This window comes from Stomoxys calcitrans, chromosome 4, assembly GCF_963082655.1.
Source record: "Stomoxys calcitrans chromosome 4, idStoCalc2.1, whole genome shotgun sequence".
NCBI lineage: Eukaryota > Metazoa > Arthropoda > Insecta > Diptera > Muscidae > Stomoxys > Stomoxys calcitrans.
The window spans coordinates 109,612,671-109,639,935 of record NC_081555.1 but is presented as its reverse complement, the minus strand read 5'-3'; the positions used below and the strand labels follow the sequence as shown (position 1 = coordinate 109,639,935).

Genomic DNA, 27,265 nt, shown 5'->3' with positions numbered 1-27,265 from the left:
ATTTTAAGCGGGCAGCTTTACGATTTTGACCGCTATCGTGATTTCGACTGACGGACGGACGGACATGGCTAGATCGAATCAGAATGTCGACAGCATTCAGAATATATATACTTTATGGGGTCGCAGATCAATATTTCGAGGTGTTACAAACGGAATGACTAGATTAGTATACCCCATCCTATGGTGGTGGGTATAAAAAATTGAATGGTGATTTCTTTTTATCATCTCCCATTAGGTTTTGCCTATAAAGCGAAACCATTCAAAGAACTTGACAGATTCGATTCAAGTTGGAGAGTGTACAAGATTCGGCCCAGCCGAGGATAACGCGTTTTTGCTTGTTTTTTTTTTTTGAATATCTCATATTTTCCGTCTTTGTTCTAAGCATTGTCCGCCATCTTGATATATGACATTCAATTCTCCATACAAAGTGTTCTTTATGCATACCAAAATCGTGAAAATTTCCCATAATTTATGATAATATTTCAATATTTACTTCATGTTGTTTCTCATGTCCTTCAACGCAAAAGGAGAAAGAAATTACTCGCATACAAAAGTGGAACGGTTTGAAACTCATCGAACTGAACTTCTAGCTAAGCAGGATATTCGCGCTTCACTTTATGCAGACACATCCACATACCTCTATCCTTAAGTATGCGTAAATGTTGTGCTTACCACACACTCAAAACATAAGGAGAGTAAGGTTATTATGAACATTATTTTAAAACTTGACATGAGACGATTTAAAGTAGAGATGATGATTGTGGTAGTAGAAGCGACATGAAATAAAATAACAGGCAGTGAAGACTGTATTTTTCCCTACTCTGCTCTGAAAGTTTTATCAAATGCCTCGCACTAAGAAGCTAAAATTGCATTAGCATTGTTTTAAAAAACAAAGATTTTGGATAGGTTGAAGAATAACTTAAAGAATAGGAATTTTGGTGTACATTTGAGCTATTGGGTTGCCCAAAAAGTACTTGCGGATTTTTCATATAGTCGGCGTTGACAAATTTTTTCACAGCTTGTGACTCTGTAATTGCATTCTTTCTTCTGTCAGTTATCAGCTGTTACTTTTAGCTTGCTTTAGAAAAAAGTGTAAAAAAAGTATATTTGATTAAAGTTCATTCTAAGTTTTATTAAAAATGCATTTACTTTCCTTTAAAAAATCCCCAATTACTTTTTGGGCAACCTAATATATAAATCATTGTTAGCTAGTTCGACTTGAACATGAAAAATCCTCCTTATCATATAATTCTATTTTTTCTAGAAAGTACGGAGTTGACCGTCATTTCTAAATCGAATCGGGGATAAAATCTTAGTCGGCTGGAGGTACTAACCAATACGCTAATCTATAATACCCCACATCATAGTGTAAAGTTCATAAAAAATGGTTCATAAAGTTATACAAAGCTGGGTATGAGTGGTGGCGGTGGCTTAAGTGTGTCGGTTTTGTGGTATTTTCCATTACAGTTTATGTGGTTATGATGTTCCTTAGTTGTTTTTTTTTATTCTTCTCTCCTATATGTTGTCAGTTTCAGTATGGTGAACACACACATACGAGAACACACTTTTTTATTTCCTTCAACATAAATATCTGAACAAACAGGCACACATGTAGATATATGTTAATATCTGAAGTTTATTGAAGTCCTTCGTGTCATGGTGCATAGTTTTTATGTACATTTTGCTTTCATTTTGTGGCAACATATGCATAAAGCGCATATTGGCATTAAGACATGCTAGGAAACCCCCAACAAATATTATTAAGATAAGTTTCCATAGATTCTTTCCCCAGGTAAAGAGAGGATATTAGTTTATCACATGCAGGATATTCCAGATGTGTCCAAAGGATGTATAATATCTTTCTCGTTTATAATAAATAGATCTAAAACGATAAGCCTTGGCTTGTTTATTAAAGGTTTGAAAAGCGTTAAGGAAACATTTTTCCATTTCAAATTTAAATAGCTTAAAAATGTTTTAATAACAGCTAAAGTGTTCATGAAATGAAAAAATAAGCTGGACCGAATCTTATATACCCTCCACCATGAATCGCATTTGTCAAGTTCTTTGGCCGATATATCTTTATATACAAACAAATGGATAAAAATTGCTAGAAGATTTGAGCTATACCAAATTATGAACCGATTGGGACCAAACTTGGTATGGCTGTTGGAGACGAAAGTGGAATTCACTGTGCAAAATTTCGGCCAATTGGGATAATCGGTTCCGCACCTGATATGACTGTCATTGTGTCCCCACCTAAGTGCCGGTATCTGTTAGACGCGAAGCCGGGCAATGACAAAGGATGTGCTCCAACGTCTCATCATCTTCCCCGCATGCTCTACACAAGCTATCACTTGCCGCACCGATTTTACATAAGTGAGCTCGTAGTCCTATGTGTTTCGTTATGATACCATTAGCTATACTGACCTCCTTCTTACTTCCTTTCAGTAATAGCCTCGTCGTCTCTATTATACCGCTAAGGTATGAGTTGCTCCCAACCTCAATCCATTCTCCCATCGCCTTAAGTCTCATAGCCGCAGTGGCTGTATGTCTCCAGTTGTCCTCATCGCTCCGCCTATGCCAAGACAACATGTTCTCTGAACCTGTTGCATGGTCCTTATGTTGCACTTTTTCTCCATAGCAGTCCACCAAACTACTAAGGTGGTAAGTAAGTATTGGTCAAATCACGCTCCTGTAGATCCAGTGGACTATCCTCGGATTCAGGCCCAATTTCGAACCTACGACCCGTCTACATAGAACCCAACATCTGTGAGACTTCTCAGTACGCTTCTGAATGTGAGACTTTCAAAAATATCATGATGATCAAGAATATATATACTTTATAGGGTCTTAGACGCCTATTTCGAGGTGTTACAAACAGAACGACGAAATTGGTATACCCCCATCCTATGGTGGAGGGTATAAAAATTCGGCAGAGCCCGGCCAGGATTCAAACCTGAGCACACGGAGCAGCAGCGAAAGCCATTGCCGTTGTCTGGCGTTCGAAGCCATTAATACAACTTCCAACAGATGCACAGAATCATGTATACCATGAAAGTAGTGTAATTGTCGCAGAAAAAAAATTTATCTTTACACAAAAACACATGCATTGGGAAGAAGTACAGCTAATAGACAGGGTTGTCGAGCGCGGTTAATGTGGTAATTCTATCATAGAGGCGATTTCGCAATTAATACGATACCAACGCACGGTCCTTGAAACCACCACACCTAATATGGTTGAAAAGTCTTCTAACAAAAGACGAAATGCGTCCCATAGTGGATGGTGTGTGTTGCTATCTCTGGCTTTCCTTTTCCATTTGCAAAGAACGTTTCTGAAAATTCGATAAAAATCAAATTTTCTATGAAAATTCGATAAAAATCAAATTTTCTATGAAAATTCGATAAAAATCTTATTTTCTATGAAAATTCTATAAACAATAAATTTTTTTATGAAAACTCGATAAAAATCAATTTTTTTATGAAAATTCGATGTCTATGAAAATTCGATAAAAATCTAATTTTCTATGAAAATTCGATAAAAATTTAATTTTTTATGAAAATTCGAAAAAAATCAAATTTTCTATGAAAATTCGATAAAAATTTATTTTCTATGAAAATTCGATAATCTAATTTTCTATGAAAATTCGATAAAAATCAAATTTTGTATGAAAATTTGATAAAAATCCAATTTTCTATGAAAATTCTATACAAATCAAATTTTCTATGAAAATTCGATAAAAAAATCCAATTTTCTATGAAACTTCGATACAAATCAAAATCGATAAAAATTAAATTTTCTATTTTCTATGAAAATTCCATTAAAATCAAATTTTCTATGAATATTCGATAAAAATCAAATTTTCTATGAAAATTCGATAAAAATCTAATTTTCTACGGAAATTCGATAAAAATCAAATTTTCTATGAAAACTCAATAAAAATCATGAAGATCTTTAAAAATTCGATAAAAATCAAATTTTCTATGAAAATTCAATAAGAAATCAAATTTTCTATGAAAATTCGATAAAAATCTAATTTTCTATGAAAATTCGATAAATATCAAATTTCTAAGAAAATTCGATAAAAAAAAATCCAATTTTCTATGAAAATTCGATAAAAATTTAATTTTCTATGTAAATTTGATAAAAATAAATAAATTTATTATGAAAATTCGAAAAAAATTTAATTTTCAATGAAAATTGGATGAAAATCAAATTTTCTATTAAATTTCGATAAAAATCAAATTTCTATGAAAATTGATAAAAATTAAATTTTCTATGAAATTCGATACAGATCCAATTTTCTACGAAAATTCGATTTTCTATGAAAATTCCATAAAAATCTAATTTTTTATAAAAATTCGATAAAACATCCAATTTTCTATGAAAAGTCGATAAAAATCTAATTTTCTATGTAAATTCGATAAAAAAAATAAATTTATTATGAAAATTGGATAAAAATCAATTTTTTTATGAAAAATCGATTAAAAAATCAAATTTTCTATGAATATTCGATAAAAATCTAATTTTCTATAAAAATTCGAAAAAAATCAAATTTTTTATAAAAATTCGATAGAAATCAATTTTTTTATGAAAATTCGATTAAAATCAAATGAGTTATGAAAATTCAATAAAAAATAAATTAAATTTTCTATGAAATTCGATAAAAAAATCCATTTTTCTATGAAAATTCGATAAAAATAAATTTGTCTATGAAAATTCGATAAAAAATCAAATTTTCTATGAAAATTCGATAAATATCAATTTTTTTGTGAAAATTCGGTAAAAAATCCAATTTTTATGAAAATTCGATAAAAATACATTTTCGATGAAAAAAATTCGATAAAAATTCGATAAAATTCTAATTTTCAATGAAAATTCGATAAAAATCTATAAAAATTCGAAAAATCTAATTTTCTATGAATATTTGACAAAATTCTAATTTTCTAAAAAATTCGATAAAAATCTTTTTCTATAAAAATTCAATAAAAACTAAAAATGTTGCAAAATCAATATTTTTTCTTTATTTTGGAAAATTCAACAAAAATCAAATTATCTATGAAAATTTGAGTACTAAAATTTTTAACTTATATGAAATGGTCAAAATTGTTTACTTCTTCCAATCAAGCATATTTACTTAAATATATACAATTTTATACATATTTTTAGCATTGGCTGTTTTGGTTTATTTTTCTTTATTGCAAATGTGTTTGTGCAAAAATAAATTACAAAGATGTCAATAATGATTATTATATCCGTTCATTATGATGATTATGCCTGCTGGTACTCAATTGCGCTCGAATTGTATGGAGAGCAATAATCCACGTCATTTGTACCCAAGAGGCTACAGAGTTAATGGCATATATGGACTTGTATTGTTGGTTATAAGGATATTCTGGCAAGAGCCACCGCACATATCGTCATGCATAGAAATGACCCATGCTTAAAAACAAAAATCAACAACAACAACAGTAAATGTTAAATTGTAACATAACAAAAATCAATGATGAATAAAACAAATAGCCATTGAGCCTTCAATAGATTCACATGTGCAAACAGACAGTGGTTCAGAATAGAGTTTTCACTGATCAAACACGAATCAAAACAATGGTGCACAAATACACACATAATATTCCCCATTGTTGTGTGCGTGCAAAAGATCATAAGCTCATGGGCTTGTAAATAGTTTGCACACATGATTCAAATCATGTTTATACACTTGGTGTGATCATTTACATGTGAGTTCAAATGGCTCAAAATTGTGAATGTACTGGTCTATCCCAACTTAAAAACCACTCGTCTTTCAAACTAGGAACTTGGTAGAACATACATGACACCATTCCTATGTATAATTGGGGAATATTTTTTACTGCTTTTGTTTTGATATGTAAAATAAGGGAACAAATCTAAGCAACTCAAAATTTTCACCTTGAGAGATCCGTGAAGAAATTTCAAACTTCAATTTTCATAACTTGAAAATGTTTTCAAACCACTGTTATTTGTACATAGTAAACGTTGGAATTTAATACCGCCATTTAACGTTCCCCTCACTCGTGCCCTCCATACTACATTCCTTCCACCAAACCTTAGCCTGCCGCCATTGTTCTACTGCTGGCGCTCTAAGTGGTAGAGGGAACATCAATACTCGCCTTTTCTGGCGAAAACAAGTGGACAACACATAAAAATAAAATACTCGAGAGATTAAGGAATCCACTTAACTTAATTAGATAAGTGGCCAATTTAATGTGATGCGTTGGCTCTTTTTGCCTTTTCTAACTTGTTTTGATTTTCCTTGGCATTGGAGACAGAGAGAGAAAACAGATAGACGGAGATCAAATCGCATTCCTTGCAAACTTGACATGGCCTGAAAATCAAGGAAGTAGGCAGCCATGTAATTGGAATAGCCATAATTTATGTGCATACACTTTCGTATGAAACATTTCCATTGCTTTATTGTAAACTTGGTCATCTATTTAAAGATTATGGCTGCCAATTTTCTGTCTATTCAAGATGAGCTTAAAAACAATTCAATGCGAGGAAGTGTGGCCAAATTTTGAATTTTTGAATTTTAATACTAGCAAGTTTAGACAAAATATGGAGAATACTTAAATTTCATAATAATTTTTGGCAAAGAGATGTGTTGACTAAAGACAGGCATATGAAAGAATAATGTTTGTAAGCGAATTGATAATTCTAAATAACGGGAGATATGGCTTTTTAAACGAAAATTTATAGTAAAATATATAAACATGAGTGAAAAAGGTTTATGGCTAAATCAAAGTTTTTTACATTAAATGTTAAGGAAGCAGGCTTCGCGGGGGAAACACTACTAATTGAGGAAAGTAATGCTCATCCGCATCGTATGGGGAACATCAAACCCACTAAACTCCCAAACAAGACTCCCATATTGGTATTTAGATTAAGTTAGGTATAAGTGGCAGTATGCCATCAGACTCACTTAGACGTTTTCGTCGATTGTGATACCACAGGAACACGCAAAGGAAGATGCCTTGTAGTTCCTATGGTTGAATCTAAGGGCCACTATATAGAGCTTTTCGCTCCCCATAATGGTTTGACACAACTAGTGAAAGAACCGACACATATCGCATGTGTCCAAGGGCACCAAAATAATACCCTTGACATTTTTTCAACTTTACACCCTGAAAAGTTTGAAGTTAATACTCTTGCACCCCTTGGTAACACCGATCACTGCATTGTTTCAGCATCTTTTTCGTATTTTGCTCTTCGTACTGCTTCCACCCCAGTCCCGAAGCTGTCAATATTTTTGTACGAAAAAGCACGTTCAACATTTTAATTGGATTGTTTTCTAGATGACGATACAAATGCTACTGCTGAAATGACTGAAAAGACAATTCTAAAAGGAATGAGGACATTTATTCCAGTTAAGACTATAACGGCTAAATCAGACGACAAAAGTTGGTTTAACCAGACAAGCAGAGATGCTGTCAGATCGAAAGAGGGGACATTCAGGTACTGGCGCTTGGATAAAAATGCCAATACTGAACTGCTGCGCCAGCAGGCAAGATCTTCATGTGCCAATGTACATAGGCGCGAGTCTTCCCAGCGCGTTGGAAGGTTGCGAACGTTCAGTCAATACCCAAGAAGGGTGAGGCAAACAACCCTGTGAATTATCGGCCAATTGCGATATGCTTCGCTCTCTCCAAGACCATGGAGAGCATGGTTAATCACCATCTTGTGAGGTATTTAGAGTCTAATGGCCTTCTTAGCGACCCACAATATGGGTTCCGCAGAAATCGCTCTACGGGCGACCTCAAGGCACTTCTGTCGGAACGTGGGAGTACCTCAATCCACCAGTTTGGTGAAAGTAAAGTTTTGGCTCTGGATATCTCCAAGGCATTTGATAGGGTCTGGCACGGGGCACTACTATCAAATCTCGGTAATGGCTTCGTTCGATTTATATCGAGCTTTATTAAGATTGCACTATTCGAGTCGTTATAGATGGCTTCTCATCCAATGAGCATAAATTGACCACAGGTGTACCCCAGGGCTTTGTTCTCCCTCTCTTTTTCTTATTTTCATCAACGATCTGTTGGGTCAGACATCGAATCCGATCTACTCATTTGCCGATGACAGTAATCTTTGTCATTCGTACTCATTCAACCATAGGCCGAGTCTTCGAGAGATTGAGGACAAGAGGCGGGTTATGGATGATACACTCTGCTAGGATTTGCTGGCCATGTCTGAATGGGGTCGAATGAATCGAGTAGGTTTTAATGCACGGAAGACTCAGTGCTGCTTGTTGTTACACAAACGATTGGCTGATCCACTACGATCATCTTTGTCTATTAACAGTATAAATGTTGAGCAATCAGAAGCTCTTGAAGTTCTGGGCATATTTTCATGATGTTGGGCTCAACATGTATTTGAAGTGTCGAAAGAAGCATTCAAGTGTTTAGGCTTCCTTAAACGGTGTAAGAATTACTTCACTCCGTCGATTCATCGACGATCTGTTGGGTCAGACATCGAATCCGATGTACTCATTTGCGGATGACAGTAATCTTTGTCATTCCTACTCATTCGACCATAGGCCGAGTCTTCGAGAGATTGAGGACAAGAGTCGGGTTATGGATGAAACACTCTGCCAGGATTTGCTGGCCATTTCTGAGTGGGGTCGAATGAATCGAGTAGGTTTTAATGCACGGAAGACTAAGTGCTGCTTGTTGTCACACAAACGATTGGCGGTTTCACTAAGATTATCTTTGTCTATTAACGGTATAAATGTTGAGCAATCAGAAGCTCTTGATGTTCTGGGCGTATATGCATGATGTCCGTTGGGCTCAACATGTATTTGAAGTGTCGAAAGAAGGATTCATCTAAAGGCCGAAAATGGAGTACAACTCATATGCGTTGGCTGGAGCTTCAAAATCATCCCTAGAGCTACTGGGCCGTGTACAGAGGAGAGCGATGACTTCGATTGGGGACGGTAGGGTATCCAACTCTATTGCCTCCCTTGATCATCGTCGCAATGTGGGTTGTTTGGCGCTGTTCCATCGGTACTTTCATGGTGTGTGTTCGTCTGATATACGTCTTCTTATTACTGATATAAGCATGTATGTCAGGGATACTAGACATTCCAGTAACTCACACCCGTTTGTAATTGATCGGCCAGCGGACCGCACAGTTCTTATTTCGCCCGAACCATTCGTATGTGGAATCGACTTCCGGCTAATGTTTTTCCCACCCACTTTGACATTCAAAGATTTAAGGCAAATGTCAATAAACACTACATCCTTTTCCCCCCTCCAATTCCTAATTTCCTCTCGCCAACGCAATGAACTGCATTCATAGGGGACATCCCCTGCGTGTTGGTTGATAGAAAAAAATCGTTACTTGCAGCCTTTAGTCTGTCAGCATGTTTTCCGATCAGACAGTTACCTGTCATGATGTCGCAATGACTGAGACGTCTGTTCTAGCCAGCGAAAACAAGCGGCAGGCCTCTTCAAGTGCAGACCAGGCCACATAATTTTGGAATGCTACCAACGCCCCCCCCTTTTAGTTCGTTACCCAGGGGACTTGATCCTGAAAACTTGGCTTACATGCCGCTATGGGCATACCCACATATTCTAGTTTCCCTACAATGTGTTATGTAGTTCCTAGTCTCGCAAGCTTGTCTGTTCTACAGCTCCCTGGGATATCTCCATAGCGCAGCACCCAGAACTGGTGCATTTCGAACTGTTCATCCATCTCCCCACATCGGGCATTGTATGAAAGATAACCCAGTGTCTGTAGCCGCATGACCAAAGAAAAAGCTCTCTTTACCCAATAACAGCAGTGGTCGCAGTAATTTGTTTACCGCAATGTCCAGAGGCATTAGGTGTAGCATTCAGTTTAGCGCATCGGCGCCACTGTGACGCACACACAAACCTTCCTTTGGATCCGGCTGAGTATTGAACAGTAGGTGATGTATAACTCTATCAGAGAAATATGCATGTTCAAGATAAATGAAAGGAATTTAATAGTAAAGTATGAATCTTAAGTTTGACCCTAGCTGACAGACTGTCGCTTCATCTCCAAAAACCCTCTTCAAGGACATGTTTACCAACTGGGTCAATATGGGAATCAAATAAAGCTTTTTCGGAAGGAGAGTACACATCTGATATACACAAGAAACAAGGCATTAACTTGGATACTCATCACCTATGATCTCAACATGGGATAACTATGTGCACCATACATGCTGGAACTTTGAGTTTCGATCCATGTGGTGTTATTCTCTATACGGAGTAGCTGCACTTCTCTCCAAAGAGAGAGAGAAGTTTTACATGACCCATGGCGGTACGCCGTTCGGACACGGCTATAAAAAGGAGGCCCCTTATCATTGAGCGTAAATTTGAAGTCCAATTCAACTCACTCATTGATATATGAGAAGTTTCTTTCCATCTCTGTCCACCATACGACCGAAGTTTATGATAGGACGGGCTAGTTACGCTCACAGTCCACATTTCATAACAACGACCGACCCTTTTATACAGTGACCAACATCTATGAATGTTTTGGGTACGCTTTTGGTTGGAGCACATTGAGTTCTCTATACAATACTCAATTTTTATAACTTAGTGAATTATTTTGTAACACCTAAAAGGAAGAGAGATAGACCCATTGATAAGTATACCGATCGTCTCAGAATCACTTTCTGATTCGATTTAGCTATATCCGTCTGTCTGTTTGTCTGCCTGACTGTCTGTCCGTCCGTCTGTCTGTCTGTCCATCTGTCCATGTTAATTTGTGTACAAAGTACAGGTCGCAATTTTCATCCAATCGTCTTCGACCTAGAGACGAAAACCATTGGAATTGGAAAAAATCGCTTCAGATCTGCATATAGCTCCCATATATATGTTCGTCCGATTTTCAGTAATAATGCAATAAAATGGTCATTTGTTAACCGAATCTCTCGAAATTTTGCAGGAAGGATTTTTTTACGACTGTCGACATTACTGGTGAATTTCATGGAAATCGGTTCAGATTTAGATATAGCTCTCATATGTATATATCGTCCGATTTTCACTCCTAGAGCCACTGCAAGCACATTTCTTGCCAAAATATTGCACAACGCTTTCCTCGATGACTACCACAATACACATAGAGTTAAGTCAAAATCGGTTCAGATTTAGATATAGCTCTCATATATATGTTCGTCCGATTTCCAGTAATATTGCAATAAACTGGTCTTTTGTTAACCGATTTTCTCGAAATTTGGCAGGTGGGATTTTCTCTTGGCTCTCAATATTACTGGTGAATTTCATGGAAATTGGATCAGATTTAGATATAGCTCTCATATATATGTTCGTCTGATTTTGAGAAATATTGGAAAAAAAAAGTGATCATAAGCTATCTGATTCTGTCGAAAGTTCGCAGGTAGGATTTTCTTATGACTCCCAATTTCGAAATTTAGAATCGTCGAAATTTCGCAGGAAGGATTTTCTTATGACCCTCAATTTCGAAATTTCGAATCGTCGAAATTTCGCAGGAAGGATTTTTTTATGACTCTCAATATTACTGGTGAATTTCATAGAAATCGGCTCAGATTTAGATATATTGCTATCATATAGCTGTCATATATGTATATCGCCCGATTCTCACTTTAAGAGCCACTGCAAGCGCATTTATTGACCAATCTTGCCAAAATTTTGCACAACGCTTTCCTCGACGACTACACCGCATTATCTGAGAAGTTTGCTCGGAATCGGTTCAGAATTAGATATAGCTCCCATATGAACGTTCGTCAGATTTTTGTCATTTGTCAACCGTAGTTTTTACATTTTGAACATATTTGCTCACCGAGGTCCATCAAAATTGTTTCAGAATTGGATATAGGTCCCACATTGTACTTATAGGGTAGGTGTAGGGTATTATACAGTCGGTACTGCCCGACTTTTGCCCTTCCCTACTGGTAATACCATATAAATGTATTTTCCACTTGCTTTGAAATGTTTTTTTGTTTAATTTTGAATGCTTTGTGTCACTTCAATTGCTTTGTGTCCCACTTCATTTAAATGTGAAATTGTTTTTGGGAAAATTTAATTGCTTTCATTCTATATAACTTTTTATTGGACACTCTTTGTGAGCTGTAATAGTTTCTATATAACAAAGGTGGTTTCATAAATTGAATCCACGTGGAGTTGTGTTTTTTTTGTTTTTACTTGCGTTTTGTGTCAATACCCATACAAGTGATCAATACATTAATAAAAACTTAGATTTTTCCATTAAACCATCAAAGAGAACATAAATAGGAAAATCTAATTGTTAAAACGGAAAATGGGTGCCAAAAAATGTGTTTTGCATTATCTTGTATGTCAAAACTTGGCAACTTTGCTGACAACATCTTTAATGATTACTGACATATAGGGAAATTTTGCCCTGATGAGTTGCATATTTGAAGTATCTTCAATTTGACAGTGATGGCGGGTGTCTTGTTTGGCCAACTTTTAATGATATCCTGCATGAGGAGCATGTATGTTGTGCATGTATTAAAATAGGAATTTATGCTGAAATGAGCCACCATTGTTGTTAGCCCACATGTACTTTCGTTTTTTTCTTCCCAGAAAAACGGAAAAGAAGTTTTTTTGGGGGGTTTACTTTCACTCTTTTCGAGAACTTAACTCTAGAGACAACTGGAGCTTAAGAAAAATATATAAGAAAAAAAAAGATAAGTATGAAAACTACAAACACAGAACCTGCAACAAGAACAAGAACAACATCTCCAACAAACTTGTCTTAATTACGAAAGTTTAAGTGATTTTCTTTCCCTGCTCTTTTGGACAAAGTTCGGCGATTTCCTTTCCTTTTTGCCCAAAGAATCGTCCGCTATGTCTGCTCGTCTTCCGCCAGTAATTTTTTTCTTTTCTTTTTTTTGAGTTGCGAAGAGAGTAGGGGAGAGGGAGCATGGTGGGAGAAAGTTATTAAGTTGTTTGCTATTTGTTATTTTTATGTTGAAAATAGTTAATATAATTGCTTTGCAAGCTTAAGGTATACTTATTGGAATATAAGTGAAGAAAGGGTGTTCTAGGGTATTGGTGCTTTGAGTGATAGACAGGTTGATACTAAAATGGTGGGACTTTCAAGACTTCATTTAACTTTGAACATGCAAAGTTCAGCCAGAAGGAATCTTGGAAACCCACCACCAAAATAATGAAGCACAAAGTAAACAAGTAAAACATGTTAAGTTGGGCATATCCGAATCTTGGAAACCTACCACCGCCCCATGCCACTATGGACATTCACCTAAGCCAGTAATCAACACCTAGGCCAGTAATCAACAACAACTAAAAGCGCGCTAAATTCGACCAGGCCATTTCCCATGGATCGCCATTGTCAAGTTATTTGCCCAGTATCTCATTTTAGGCAAACAAAGGGTAATGGATAAAAACTGCCATGCTATTGGAGGCATATCAGGTCATGGACCGATTCGGACCATACTTGGATATCGTAGACCATATCATCATTGTGCAAAATAAAAACCAAATCGGATAATAATTGCGCCCTATAGGGGCTCAAGAATTAGTATCCAGAATTCGGTTTACATAAGAGCTACATAAGATTATAGAGCGATTTAAATCATATTAGGCACGCATGTTGAAGGGATGTCGTTGTATAAAATTTCAGCCAACTCTGATACAAATTTTGCCCTCGGATACAAATCAACCAGCCAACTCGGATACTAATTTTGCCCTCTTTAGGCTCTAGAAGTATAATCGGGAAATCATTTTATAGGGAAGCTATATCTGGTTATAAACCGATTTCGACCATACTTGGCATAGTTGTTGGAAGTCGAAACAAAATACTCATGCAAAATTTTAGACAAATAGGACTATAACTACGCTCTCTGAAATTCAAATGCAAATTTGCCCATGAACATTCCATTAAGTAACTGTGGCAAACTTCTCCTAAATCAATGATTGCTGTCCGATGCAATTTTAGGCGTATCACAGAGCCACACCTCTTTGGGGAAAAGATTTTACATGGCAAGGTTAGGTGAGGTTAGGTTTAAGTGGCAGTCTGCCATCGGACTCTCTTAGACGTTTTCGTCCATTGTGATACCACAGGAGCAGAAGAAGGAAGATGCCTTCTAGTTCCTACCGTTGAATCATCCAAATCGCTTTAAAAAGCCCAATAACTTGCGAATGTTCACATCCGCTAAATCAGACAGGTTTTCAAAGAAATGAGAACCTAAAGTGGAACTCATTCTAACTGCCAGTGCGGGGCACACACACAGAAAGTGTTCTACAGTCTCTTCTTCCTCGATGTCCCCACAGCTTCTGCAAAAGTCATTGCTGGCAACCTTCAGTCTGTCAGCATGTTTTCCGATTAGACAGTGACTTGTCATGACGGACCCAATGACTGAGACAACTGTTCTAGCCAATGACAGCAAAGCGGTACACCTCTTCAAGTCTAGATTAGGCCAAATAGTTTTGGAATGCACACAACCCCCTCTTGGTGACCATCTATCATTCGTTGCCCTTTCGACCTAGTCCTAAAAATTTAGCTTACATGTCGCTAGAGGCATACCCACAGATTCCAGTTTCCCTGGAGTGTGCAAGGTAGTTCCTAGTCTCGCAAGCTTGTCTGCTTTGGAATTCCCCAGGATATCTCTGTGGCCCGGCACCCAGAACTGGTGAATTTTAAACTGTTCAGCCATCTTGTTGAGAGATCTGCGACAGTCGAGGGCGCTTTTTGTGTTCAGAAATACGTTCTCCAGGGATTTAATGGCTGCCTGGCTGTCTGAGAAGATATTCATGCCAATCGTCGTAATGACATTATATCTTAGCCATTCCAACACTTCCTTAACTGCAAGGATATCGAGCAACCTCTTCGATATGACCAGTTCTAGATCTTTAGAGTACTTCCCAAGGCCCACCTGGTCGTTTAGTTTGGAACCATCCGTATATAAGTGTATGTAACTTCTGTTACCAGGGATATTTTAGTTCCAATTGGTTCAATCAGGAATAGTGGTACAGTCATTTTTGTCCAAAAGTGGCTCAGGTAGAGTGTAATCCTCACAGCCTACAACATCGGATATTGTATCAAGGATAACACAGTGTCCGTAGCCGCCACATGACCAATGAGAAAGCTCCCCTAACCTCACGGCAGTGGTCGCTGCAATTTGGGTAGCCAAAATGTCCAGAGGCATAAGTGATGCACAAACAAGCCATCCTTTGGATCCGGTTAAATATTGAGCAGTAAGTGGTTTTTTGAAGTGCCGTCCATCAGACCACAACACCATATAGCATAATAGGTCTGAGAACTGCAGTATATACCCAATGCATGACACGCGGTCTAAATCCCCAACTTTTGCCAATGGCTCTCTTGCAAGTGTATAGGACAAGTGTGACCTTTCTTGCCCTTTCCAAAATGTTGGATTTGAAGTTAAATTTCCTGTCCAGAAAAACACCCAGATATTTTGCGCTTTCTACAAATGGAACCTTCTCTACACCCAAGGAGAAAGGTTCTATTGTGGGCAACTTGTATCTCTCGCTGAAAAGAACTACTTCTGTCTTGCAAGGATTTATACCCAGACCTCTTTCGGTAGCCCACTTTGCTGTTGTTAAGAACATGGCAAAGTACCCCACAAATGTCTTCAGCATTAGGAGGGGATAACCACAGCTGACAAGTTTTCTGATGTTCCAGCCAGGAACTAGAGGCTCAAAAGGTCAAGATCCGAGATCGTTTTATATGGCAGCTATATCAAGTTAAGCAGTTCTACTTGGGTGCCCCAGAAACCGAGTTGGTAGCGTGCTTGGATTACCAGTGCTGGGGTCGTGGGTTCGATTTCCGCCAGAAGCCTTGGTCTGTCGCTACTATGGTATCACAATTGACTTAAAATTGTCTAAGGGAGTCTGTACAGGACTGCCACTTTTAGCTAACCTAACAAAGTTGTAGAAAGTCACAACAAAACAACTCATCCAAAATTTCAGCTATATCAGATAAGAGTTGTGACGACTTGAGGCTCAAGGAATCAAGATCCAAGATGGGTTTATATGGAAGCTATATCCAAACATGGACCGATGTGGCCCATATCAAATCCCAACTGAGCTACAATGAAAGGAAGTATTTGTGCTACATTTAAAGCGCCAAGTTTACTCCTTCGAAAGTTTGAGTGCTTTCCACAAAGAGAGACAGAAGGACACACGGACGAACATGGCTAGATTAACTTAAAATGTAATTGAGATCAAGTATAAATATATACTTTTTAGGATCTGAGACCAATATTTCGATGTGTTACAAATGGAATAGCAAAGTCAGTATAACCCCATCCTATGGTGGAGGGTATCAAAAGTAACCTCGAACAAGTAAAAGCGTGCTAAGTTCGGCCAGACCGAATCTTATATACCCTTTACCATAGATCAAGTTATAGTACGATTCGAACCATAAATGAATGCTGAACATTTTAGAAGTCGTTGTGTAATATTTCAGTTCATTCGGATAAGAACTGCAAAATCGGAAGATCGTTTTATATGGGATCTGTATCAAGCTATTGATCGATTCGGACCATATTAGACACGTATGTTGAGGGCCATGAAAAATTTCTACCAAATCGGATTAGAATTGCGCCCTCTAGAGGCTCAAGAATTCAAGATCCCAGATCGGTATATCAGGTTATATACCGATTTGCGCAAAATTTCATTCAAATCGGACGAGAATTGCGCCCTATACAGGCTCAATAAGTCAAGAACCAAAATCGGTTAATATGGTAGCTATATCAAATCATGGACCGATTTGAACCATACTTAGCTCGTAGTTGTTTGAAGTAATACCAAAACACCACTTGCAAAATTTCAGTCAAATCGGACGAGAATTGCGCCATCTAGTGCCTCAAGAAGCCAAAACCCAAGATCGGTTTATATGGCAGCTATATCAAAACATGTACCGATTTGGCCCATTTACAATCCCAACCGACCTACTCTAATATAAAGTATTTATGAAAAATTTCAAGCGGCTAGCTATACTCTTTCGAAAGTTAGCGCGCTTTCGACAAACAGATGGACGGACAGACGGACGGACAGACAGGGCTAGATCGACTTAAAATGACATGACGATCAAGAATATACATATTTTATTGGGTCTCAGACGTATATTTGGAGGTGTTGCAAACAGAATGACGTATACCCCCATCCTATGGTGGAGGGTATAGAAAGAAACTCTATGAAATGAATTCCGTGCTACTTACAAAATCCTTAATTGTCTTCCATACCACACCCCTAAGTTGGTTCATGTCTGGTAATGTGTCCCCTCCTAAGCACACATGTTTGTTAACCGAGAAAGCTGGGCAATGACATAGGAAATACTCCAACGTCTCATCGTATTCCCCACAACTCTTGCTACCACTTGCAGCACCGATTTTGCACAAGTTAGCTCGTAGTGCTTTGTGCCCCGTTATGATACCCAAAGCTACACCGACCTCCGTCTTACTTTCATTCATTAGTAGCCTCGTCCTCTAACGATCCGGATCTTCCCATAGGATTTTCGCCGTCCTAAAGACCGTTTCGTTGTGTTACATGCGTGTTTGTAGACTACGCTCTTACGTCGGACTGCGTTGACCCGAAAAATTTTGGGTTAAACAAGTTTATTGGCGGCAGTCCTCTGGCCTTCACTACCAAAACGTTTGCTCTTTCATTCTCAGTTATTCCACTATGACCCGGCACCTAAACGATGCGAGATGCGTGATTCTCAGAGAAGGCTTTAATCTCTTACTTACACTCCAAGACTGTTTGTGACTTTACCGTCCTGGTTGTTATTGCTCTGATGGACAGTTTACTGTCCGCAAAGGTGTTTACAATCGGCGGGAACAGCACATCACCTCTCGCATTTCGTGATCGTCCGGATCTCTGCCTGAAGTATTGTATAGTGGTCAGACATTCGAAAACAGATCTCTGTCCCTGGGTACTCAATATAGGCCTCCAGGCCCACTATGTCCTCCAGCTTTGATTCATATATAGCATGTATAGCATGATCTCCCATATGGCAATGCCAGAGTTCCGTCAATCCAAAACAGTGCTTCTGGCAGCAGCATCTCGCACTCGTTCTCAAGTGTCATCTCGGGTATCTGATCAGAAACTTCCCCCTATCCAACCGGGTTTCCTATTGTCTTCCCGATTTTAGCACCATGATATTACCTGCTCCTATCTTCTATCCAATCTCCCACAGCCCTAAGTCTCATAGCTGAAGTGGCTGCCTCACGCTTAATATGTATGTCTATGGGTCGGTTATCTTGAATAGTCTCCAATCCTCTAGTGGACGTGGTCCTTATCGCCCCGCCTATGCCAAGGCAACATGTTCTCTGAACCTGTTGTATTATCCTTTTTCTCCATCGCAGTCCACTAAACTACTGAGCCGTAAGTAAGAATTGATCTAATTACGCTCATGTAGAGCCAGTGGACTATCTTCGGATCTAAGCCCCATTTCGAGTCACGACCCGTCTACATAGAGTCAGACATCTGTAAGCCTTCACTACGCTCCTGAATGTGACACTTACAATTCAATTTCCTGTCCAAGATCACTCCTAAATAATGGACCTTGTCAGATATTGAAATCGTTCTATTAAAAAAACGTGGTGCGTCAAATTGGCCCACCTTCGTCTTTCACGTGAACAGGCAAATTTCAGTCATCTCTTGGTTAACATTCAGACCGCTGTGTCTAGTCCAGTCTTATGCTATCCGCAAGACCCTATTGGCCCTTCCCCATGGCTGATTCGTATCGCGTATCGCTTAGAAGTATTATAACATCGTTTGTATATCAGATGGGTTGAAATCTCTCCTCAGCTTAAATTCGTAGTTTGTTATTTAAGGTGGTCATCCGTGGGCGTGCGCTGTATCACTTTCTTTCTGATATTTATGTCATTTGACCCACAATCTATCCATTTTGTCTTTAGCATATAGGCTATCCAGTCCCTATGGACCGTGTCCACCCGCTACTGGTCTAAGGATTGAATCAATGTGGCAGTCTGCACATTGTTAAAACCCTCTCGATGTCAATACATACAGCCAATGTATACTTCTTGGCAGCGAAGGATTCTTCTATTATATGCACAACCTCGTGCAGAGCAGTCTCCACCAACCTTTTCTTGACATAGGCGTGCTATTTTTATTTGAGCAGTTCGCTGAATGTCCTACTCTTTATCATGGTATCCTGAATACGTTCCATGGTTTTGAGTAAAAAGAACGTATACGTCTGTAGGCCTTTGGTGCAACAGAGCTTGCCTTATGTGGACCCCCTTCAGTGTTCAACACATTTCGATAAACCATTCGTTTACCAAATGCCTCACCTGGGACCGACAATCTGGCGAAATCCTTCCGTATGCACTGCCGACATTGATGACTGCATAAATCATCTCATCTCTGTTGTTCTTCCTTGCCACTCCGACGTAAGAGGGCGGCTTATTACCTTTCTCAGCGACCACCTTCGCCTTCCGTGATGGCTGTGGCATCTTTTTGGTAGTAACAGTCCGTCATGAAGACTCAGGGGTCGTGCGCGATTCCTCCGCAGGACACTGTCTGGAGTCTCCATTGCGGGGGTGTTGGCTTGGTCTTCCCAGAGTACTTAAAAGCGGGGAGCTCTTCTTCTTCTTTAGCGTCTTGGCAGTTTTACGCTCAGGATGTCTGATTCTCTTTCCAGCTTCCGTAGAAGTGTCTGGAATGTCAGTTCTATCCCTTCGAGCATCCTGTGCCTTCGGCCAAAGGCGCTGCCGGTACATACTCCTCTGTCTCCTTCGTCGTGCACCGGATCGCTTTCTCGGTCTGCTTGTGAGCCTAGAACTTCTGCCGTCATGGCGTTATCCTCATCCCTCGATTGGGCTGTGATGAATTTTTCGTTGTCTTTTCGCTGTCTGAATCGGAAACACCACCTTTAGTTAAAGGCTGGGGACGTACTGTGCATCCCTCTGGTTTATCTCTTCGTCATTTGTCAATCTGAGGACTGGTGTGGGTGCTTTGCCACTACAGGTGGCAAAGCACCCACACCTATAGGAGGGGAGGACAACATGCTATGGTCTGATGCCACCACCGCAGCTGTTGGGTCTTTGGAGTCCATTTTGAGCCCACTCCTGAAAGGCTTTAAAATCGGTACCTATTCCGAGGTATGGTTTTTTATACCCTCCACCATAAGATGGGGGGTATACTAATTTCGTCATTCTGTTTGTAACTACTCGAAATATTCGTCTGAGACCCCATAAAGTATATATATTCTTGATCGTCGCGACATTTTATGTCGATCTAGCCATGTCCGTCCGTCCGTCCGGACGGTTGGTATTGTAAATGGGCCATATCGGTCCATGTTTTGTTATAGCTGTCATATAAACCGATCTTGGGTCTTGACTTCTTGAGCCTCTAGAGTGCGCAATTCTTATTCGATTGGAATGAAATTTTGCACGACGTGTTTTGTTATAATATCCAACCACTGTGCCAAGTATGGTTGAAATCGGTCCATAACCTGATATAGCTGCCATATAAACCGATCTTGGGTCTTGACTTCTTGAGCCTCTAGCGTGCGCAATTCTTATCCGATTGGGATGGAATTTCGCACGACATGTTTTGTTATGATACCCAACAACTGTGACAAGTATGGTTAAAATCGGTCCATAACCTTATATAGCTGTCATATAAACAGATCTGGGGATTTGACTTCTTGAGCTTCTAGAGGGCGCAATTCCTATCCGATTTGGCTGAAATTTAGCATGACGTATTTTATTTTTATTTTCAACAACTGTGTCAAATAAGGTTCAAATCGGTTCATAACCTGATATAGCTGCCATATAAACCGATCTGGGATCTTGACTTTTTGACCCCTAGAGGTCGCAATTATTATCCGATATGCCTGAAATTTTGTACGACGGATCCTCTCATGACCATCAACAAACGTGTTTATTATGTTCTGAATCGGTCTATAGCCCGATACAGATCCCATATAAATCGTTATCTCTATTTTACTTCGTGAGCCCCAATGGGCGCAATTCTTATACGAATTGGCTGAAATTTTACACAGGTCTCCAACATATAATTTAATTGTGGTCCGAACCGGACCATATCTTGATATCGTTTTAATAGCAGAGCAACTCTTTTCTTATATCCTTTTTAGCCTAAGAAGAGATGCCGGGAAAACAACTCGACAAATGCGATCCATGGTGGAGGGTATATAAGATTCGGCCCGGTATATAAGATTCGGCCCGGCCGAATTAGTTACGGTTAAGTTACCAGAAAACTTATCACTCTAATTAATCACACCCTATTATTTCGTATTTTCTTATAATTGTTAACTACTTTTCATGATGCGTGCCAACAATTTGTTTGAGAATGTTTGATATTTAACGCTTGGCTGGACGTTGGATTTTGTGCTACACCTCTATTTTGATAGCAAGGCTAAAGTTGTATAACAAAAATAGTTTGAAAATTACCAAAGTTATTTAAATCGATTTTTATAAATGGCACAAACAAAGACGCTGGCAATCCTTTTGAAGGTAGAGGGTTAGACATATTATATCGAACATCTTTGAAATTCTCATAACACTTCATCGTTAAAGTTTTAATTGTCCTAGAAAATTTTTAAATTCAGGATTGATACAAAAATTGGCATAACTAAATCTTATCTGTGTATTCATATAACATTACCATAAAAGTGAGCCATATTCGATCCCTTGACATCTCTGCCCATTTCGGTTCTCATATAAACAAAGCTGCTATATGAGCCTTTTGGAGGCCACCGCAGCACAGTGGTGTCTGCCTATGACGCTGAACACCTGAGTTCGAATCCTGTCAGGTACATCAGAAAAATTTTCAGCTGTGATTATCCCCTCCCAATGCTGGCGACTTTTGTGAGATACTTTGCCATGTAAAAAATTCTCCCCAAAGAGGTGTCGCTCTGCAGCTATAAAAAGGAGGACCACTATCATTGAGCTTGAAATTGAATCGGACAGCTCTCATTGACTTGTGAGAAGTTGGCCCCAGTTTCTTAATGAAATTTTCATGGGCAAATTTGCATTTTGCTATATGGGCCTTGATCCCATAACTTATTGCCCGATTTCACTGAGACTGTGAGTATAAAGAGTAACCGTGCAAAGAATTTGGCAAATACGATCCATTAGGGAGATTATGAAAGGTTCAGCCCAGGGCTGCGGAGTCGAGCAGTTTTGACTCTACTCCGACTACAACTTCGGGAAGATTCCTCGATTTCTACTCGGAGCACTTAATTTTTAACAATTTTTTTTTTTTTAAATAAAAAAAAATCTTTTTGTTTTCTAAGCCATTATTATGCTTTTATTACAAAAAAAAAAAACCCTTTTCATACACACCACCCAAGGTGGGTATATTCCGTTTGCAACACATCGAAATATCCATTTCCGACCCTATAAAGCATACATATTCCTGATCACAGTAAAAATCTAAGACGATCCAGCTATGTCCGTCCGTCTGTCTGTTGAAAACACGCTATAGTCTTTACAAATTGAAATATTGAGCTGAAACTTTGGCCAGATTCTTTTTTTGTCTATAGGCAGGTAAAGTACAAGGATGGGCTATATCGGACTATATAGCCCCCATATAGACCGATCCGCCGATTTAGGCTCTCAGGCCCATAATAGCCACATTTATTATACGATTTTGCTGAAATTTGGGACAGTGAGTTGTGTTAAGCCAGTTGACATCCTAGTTCAATTTGGTCCAGATCGGTAGCTGGATATAGCTGCCATAAAGACCGATCACCCCATTTAAGGTCTTGGGTGATTTTTTGCCCTAGCGGCCTAGATTTGGATATAGCTGCCATGTAGAACGATCTCTCGATCTCTTTAAGGCTTTGGGCTGATAAAAGGCGAATTTATTGTCCGATGTCGCCGAAATTTTGGGACAGTGAGCTGAGTTAAGCCCCTCGACATACTTCTACAATATGGCACAGATCGGTCCTGATTTGGATATAACTGCCATATACACCGATTTCTCGATTTAAGGGTTTGAGCCCTAAAAAGGCGCATTTATTGTTAGGATAGTGAGTTGTTTTAGGCCCCTCGACATCCTTCTACAATATGGCACAGATCGGTTATTTGGATATAGCTGTCATATAGACCGATCTCTCGATTTAAGGTCTTGGGCCCATAAAAGGCACATTTATTGTCCGATATCGCCGAAATTTGGGACAGTGAGTTGTGTTTGGGCCTCCGACATCCTTCGTGAATTTGGCCCAGATCGGTCCAGATTTGGATATAGCTGCCATATAGACCGATCTCTCGATTTAAGGTCATGGGCCGAAAAATGGCGCATTTATTGTCCGATGTCGCCGAAATTTGGGACAGTGAGTTAAGTAAAGCCTCTCGACATACTTCTACAATATGACACAGATCGGCCTAGATTTGGATATAGCTGATATGTAAACCGATCTCTCGGTTTAAGGTCATGGGCTGATAAAAGACGAATTGATTGTCCGATGTCGCCGAAATTTGGGACAGCGAGCTAAGTTAAGCCCCTCGACATACCTCTTCAATATAGCACAGATCGGTCCAGATTTGGATATAGCTGACATATAGACTGATCTCTCGATTTAAGGTTTTGGGCCCATAAATGACGGATTTATTTTCCGATGTCGCCGAAATTTGGGGCAGTGAGTTGTGTTAGGCCCTTCGACATCCTTCTTTAATGTGGCCCAGATCGGTCCAGATTTGGATATAGCTGCCATATAGACCGATCTCTCGTTTTAAGGTCCTGGACCCCTAAAATGGCGCTTTTATTGTCCGATGTCGCCGAAATTTGGGACAGTGAGTTACGTAAAGCCCCTCGACATATTTTTGCAATATGGCCCAAATCGGTCCAGATTTCGATATAGTTGCCATATAGACCGATATCCCGATTAATAGTCTTGGCGCCATAAATAATCCGATTTCACTGAAATTTGACACAGTGCTTTATGCTAGGCTTCTCGACATCCGTGTCGTATATGATTCAGGTTGGTTTGTTTTTAGATAAAGCTATTTAAAAGACCAATATTTTGTTATACACAATTGAACGATGACTTGTACTTATGAGTATTTGGTCCAAATCGGACATATTTCAATATACAATAGTTGCTATGGGGCATAAGGTATGCATTTTTCACCGGATTTTGACGAAAGTCCAAAGTTCGGCCCGGCCGAACTTAATGCCTTTTTACTTGTTTTTATTTAATTTCACTGAAATTTGAAACAGTTAGTAGTTTTAGGCCACCCTCCACCCGACCCAAATATGGTAAAAATAGGACTGTATTTAGATATAGCTGTCATATAGACCGATATGCCGGTTAAGGGCCTGAGTCTTTATAGACCGATTTTGTTGAAATTTGGAATACGAAATTTAACAGTGACTTATATTTATTAGACCACTCAATGTCCGTGCCGAATTTGGGTGCATAAGTTATCCAATTTTCATCGGATTGTGACAAAAGGGGGTTTACATATATACCCGATGTGGTGTGTATCCAAAGTTCGGCCCGTCCGAACTAAATGCCTTTTAACTTGTATAATATTTTATGACCATTTAGCGCAGAAATGTGTATATTAATGACCAACATGCGTTTAGTCGCGATTTCGCCCCCCACATCCTTGATGAAGACCGTCGTCTTTGTGAGCTGTGGGATGCTCATCATTTTGACAAAGTCAAGATTTGCGCCCCAGGGAGGGAGTGTGGATAAATCCAACAAGCTTTTCGACGGTATTAGTACATTCCGCTGACACAAAGCGCAGCATTAAGATGTCCCCTCTGTACTCGCGGCTCATAATTCGTATTAGTGGACCCCAGAGTTCAACACATGTTCGGTAACCCGTTCGTTTTACAAATGCCCTACATGGGACCGACGATCTGGTGAAATCCTTCCGGATGCACAGCCGACATCGATGAGTACTTATGCCATCTCATCTCTATTGTGCTTCCTTGCCACTCCGGCATAAGAGTTCGGCTCCTTACCTTAATCAGCGACCATCTTCCCCTTTCGAAATATATATAAAAAGTGAACATCCACTCAGTTTTGCTCCCCACTGTATATAACCTTTCACAATACCAGACCAAGCATTACGTTTGATTCTTTTTGGAAATTTGTTTCAATACTCGATTACATTTCGTTCTAACCAATCATTTCCTGCGGGCATTTTAGCCATTCTAAAATTACCTTTCGATACTAATTAATATATAAATTTCCAATAAAAATTTCAAAGTAGTTAATTTCAATTAAATGCTCTTATCGATACTTCAGCGTATTCGCGAACGCTGAAAGACCAAAGCAGCATATAAACAGATAATAAAATTAATGGTCAATCTGAAATTAAGTAACGCGGCGTAAGAGAGTCATTTATAGAAAATGGGGTAAATTAAGAAAATGTTTATTAAAGTAAAATAATGTTTACCATGTGGGTGTTGGTTTGCTTCAGGTCAAGATGCTTGATAACAATTTTGCTTATAGAACTTGATACACTTGTGTTTATGTGGGTGTGGGTGTGTGTGTGTGTAAGATTGCTTTTTAACTTGTTGTTGTATTTGTTAAGAGTGAAGAAGCAAAAAATAACGATAACAATTGGAAATCTCTTCTGTTTGCTTCATTCAATTTCAGGTGAACATCCTGCGGCTATGCATCATGGTGGAGGCTCACAACTAAAAGCCACGCCGTTTACTCTGCTCCTTCTAGCTTCATTTATTTTATTATGGCTTCAACAACAGCAAAGCAATTTGCGTCAGCGTATACGCTGGCGACGACGCAAGGGGACCATTAAATGGTGTTTCGACAAAAATATCGAAGAAGGACCATCACTACCACAACAACAAAGACACGGCCATCAGCCGTCAAAGGAAGCGGAAACGCTGTGGCATCACCGAGAACAACAGCAAAACTGCGATTGGGCCAAAGTTTATGGCATTGATACACAAACTCCCTGCAGCTGTGCTGTGGTGTTGTGGCAGCATAGAACAAATCTTCAATTGCCAAATACATAACCATTAAATGGTTTTTAAATTACAAAACTCACAAAAAACAAACAGAACTCTCAAACTAAAACCAATACCCCTAAAACGGAAAAACAAAACAAAACAAAGACAAAGAAGACATAAAACAAAGCAAAGGCAGAATAATTACAACACAGACAGATGGACAGACAAACAAGCCACACTTCCACACCTATACATAAACACACACCGACAAAAACACAATGCCATCTAAAGGACAGCCGAAGAGATTGAAAAGTAAATTCCATTTGTAAAATATTAATATTAAGTTTTTAAATGTATTTTTAGTACCTCGAAAAAAAAGAAAACAAAAAAAAAACGAAAAAATCCTTAATTGACAGTAAGCCCACAAATTTAAGACGAAGAAAAATTAAAAAAAAAAACACACATTAAAAATTAAACATCATCAGAAAAAATTATATATATATCAAGGCCATGAACAACAATTATACAGTTATACAAACACCCACACCCATACACATACACATACTCTCATACATATGTCCAAACTAAAGGAACCCTAAAAAATTTGTTACTGAGTGGATTTTTGTTTTTTCACAAAACGCGTAAAAAATTCTCACATACTATATAATAAGGCATATAAGAATGTAAGTAATATTTATATACATGCTATATATAATATATATACACCATATAGTATGTACGTATCTGTTGATGTATCTTATATATAATAATAATAAGATTACTAAACAATATCCTCTTTAACAGCTGGGTGTGCGTGTTTTACTTATGTATGTATGTACTTTGTGAATACCGTGTGTTGTATGTGTATCGTATGTGTGTAAGTTTTCCTTTTTTTTAAGTGAGAAAAAAAAACAAAATTTAATGGGACGTAAATAATGAGTAATTGAGAGTAAAGAAATTCATAACAAAAACTCATCAAGACTTATAACGTAAATGAATTGATATGTAATAAAATCAAGTGTTAAGCTGATAAGCAAAATATTACGTATGAATTTTTTTGTATATAAAATGTAAAATCAACTTAGTGTAATGAATTTTTGCCAAGAAAGGAATGTAAATTGAAAAACAAATTTCAATCAATGTGTAATTTAGCAAGTTGTGAATAAAGGCCTCAACTAATGAGAGTTTTTAAATATCATATATTAGCCGAACAGGGCCCACTCCGCAGCGCCTTCTTCAACTCTCTAATATCTTTTTAGGGTGGGGACACTTCGCCCTGAATGCGGATATCGAATTCGTGCCATTGTAGCCTCATTGATGTGTTAGAATTTGCCCTTTCTCGGTTCCTGGTGGTGGTAATGTT

At 38.5% G+C, this 27,265-nt stretch overlaps 1 protein-coding gene across 1 annotated transcript in view; it reads left to right on the top strand.

The window, feature by feature from the left end:
* The window catches only part of LOC106087134 (uncharacterized), a 395,564-nt gene extending 369,221 nt beyond the window's left edge, over positions 1-26,343 (top strand). Inside the window, exon 7 of the mRNA XM_013252063.2 lies at positions 25,589-26,343. Within this exon, the coding sequence (XP_013107517.2) occupies positions 25,589-25,968 (380 nt within the window). The 3' untranslated portion in view covers positions 25,969-26,343. The remainder of the gene's footprint in view (positions 1-25,588) is intronic.
* Positions 26,344-27,265: the final 922 nt, after the last annotated feature.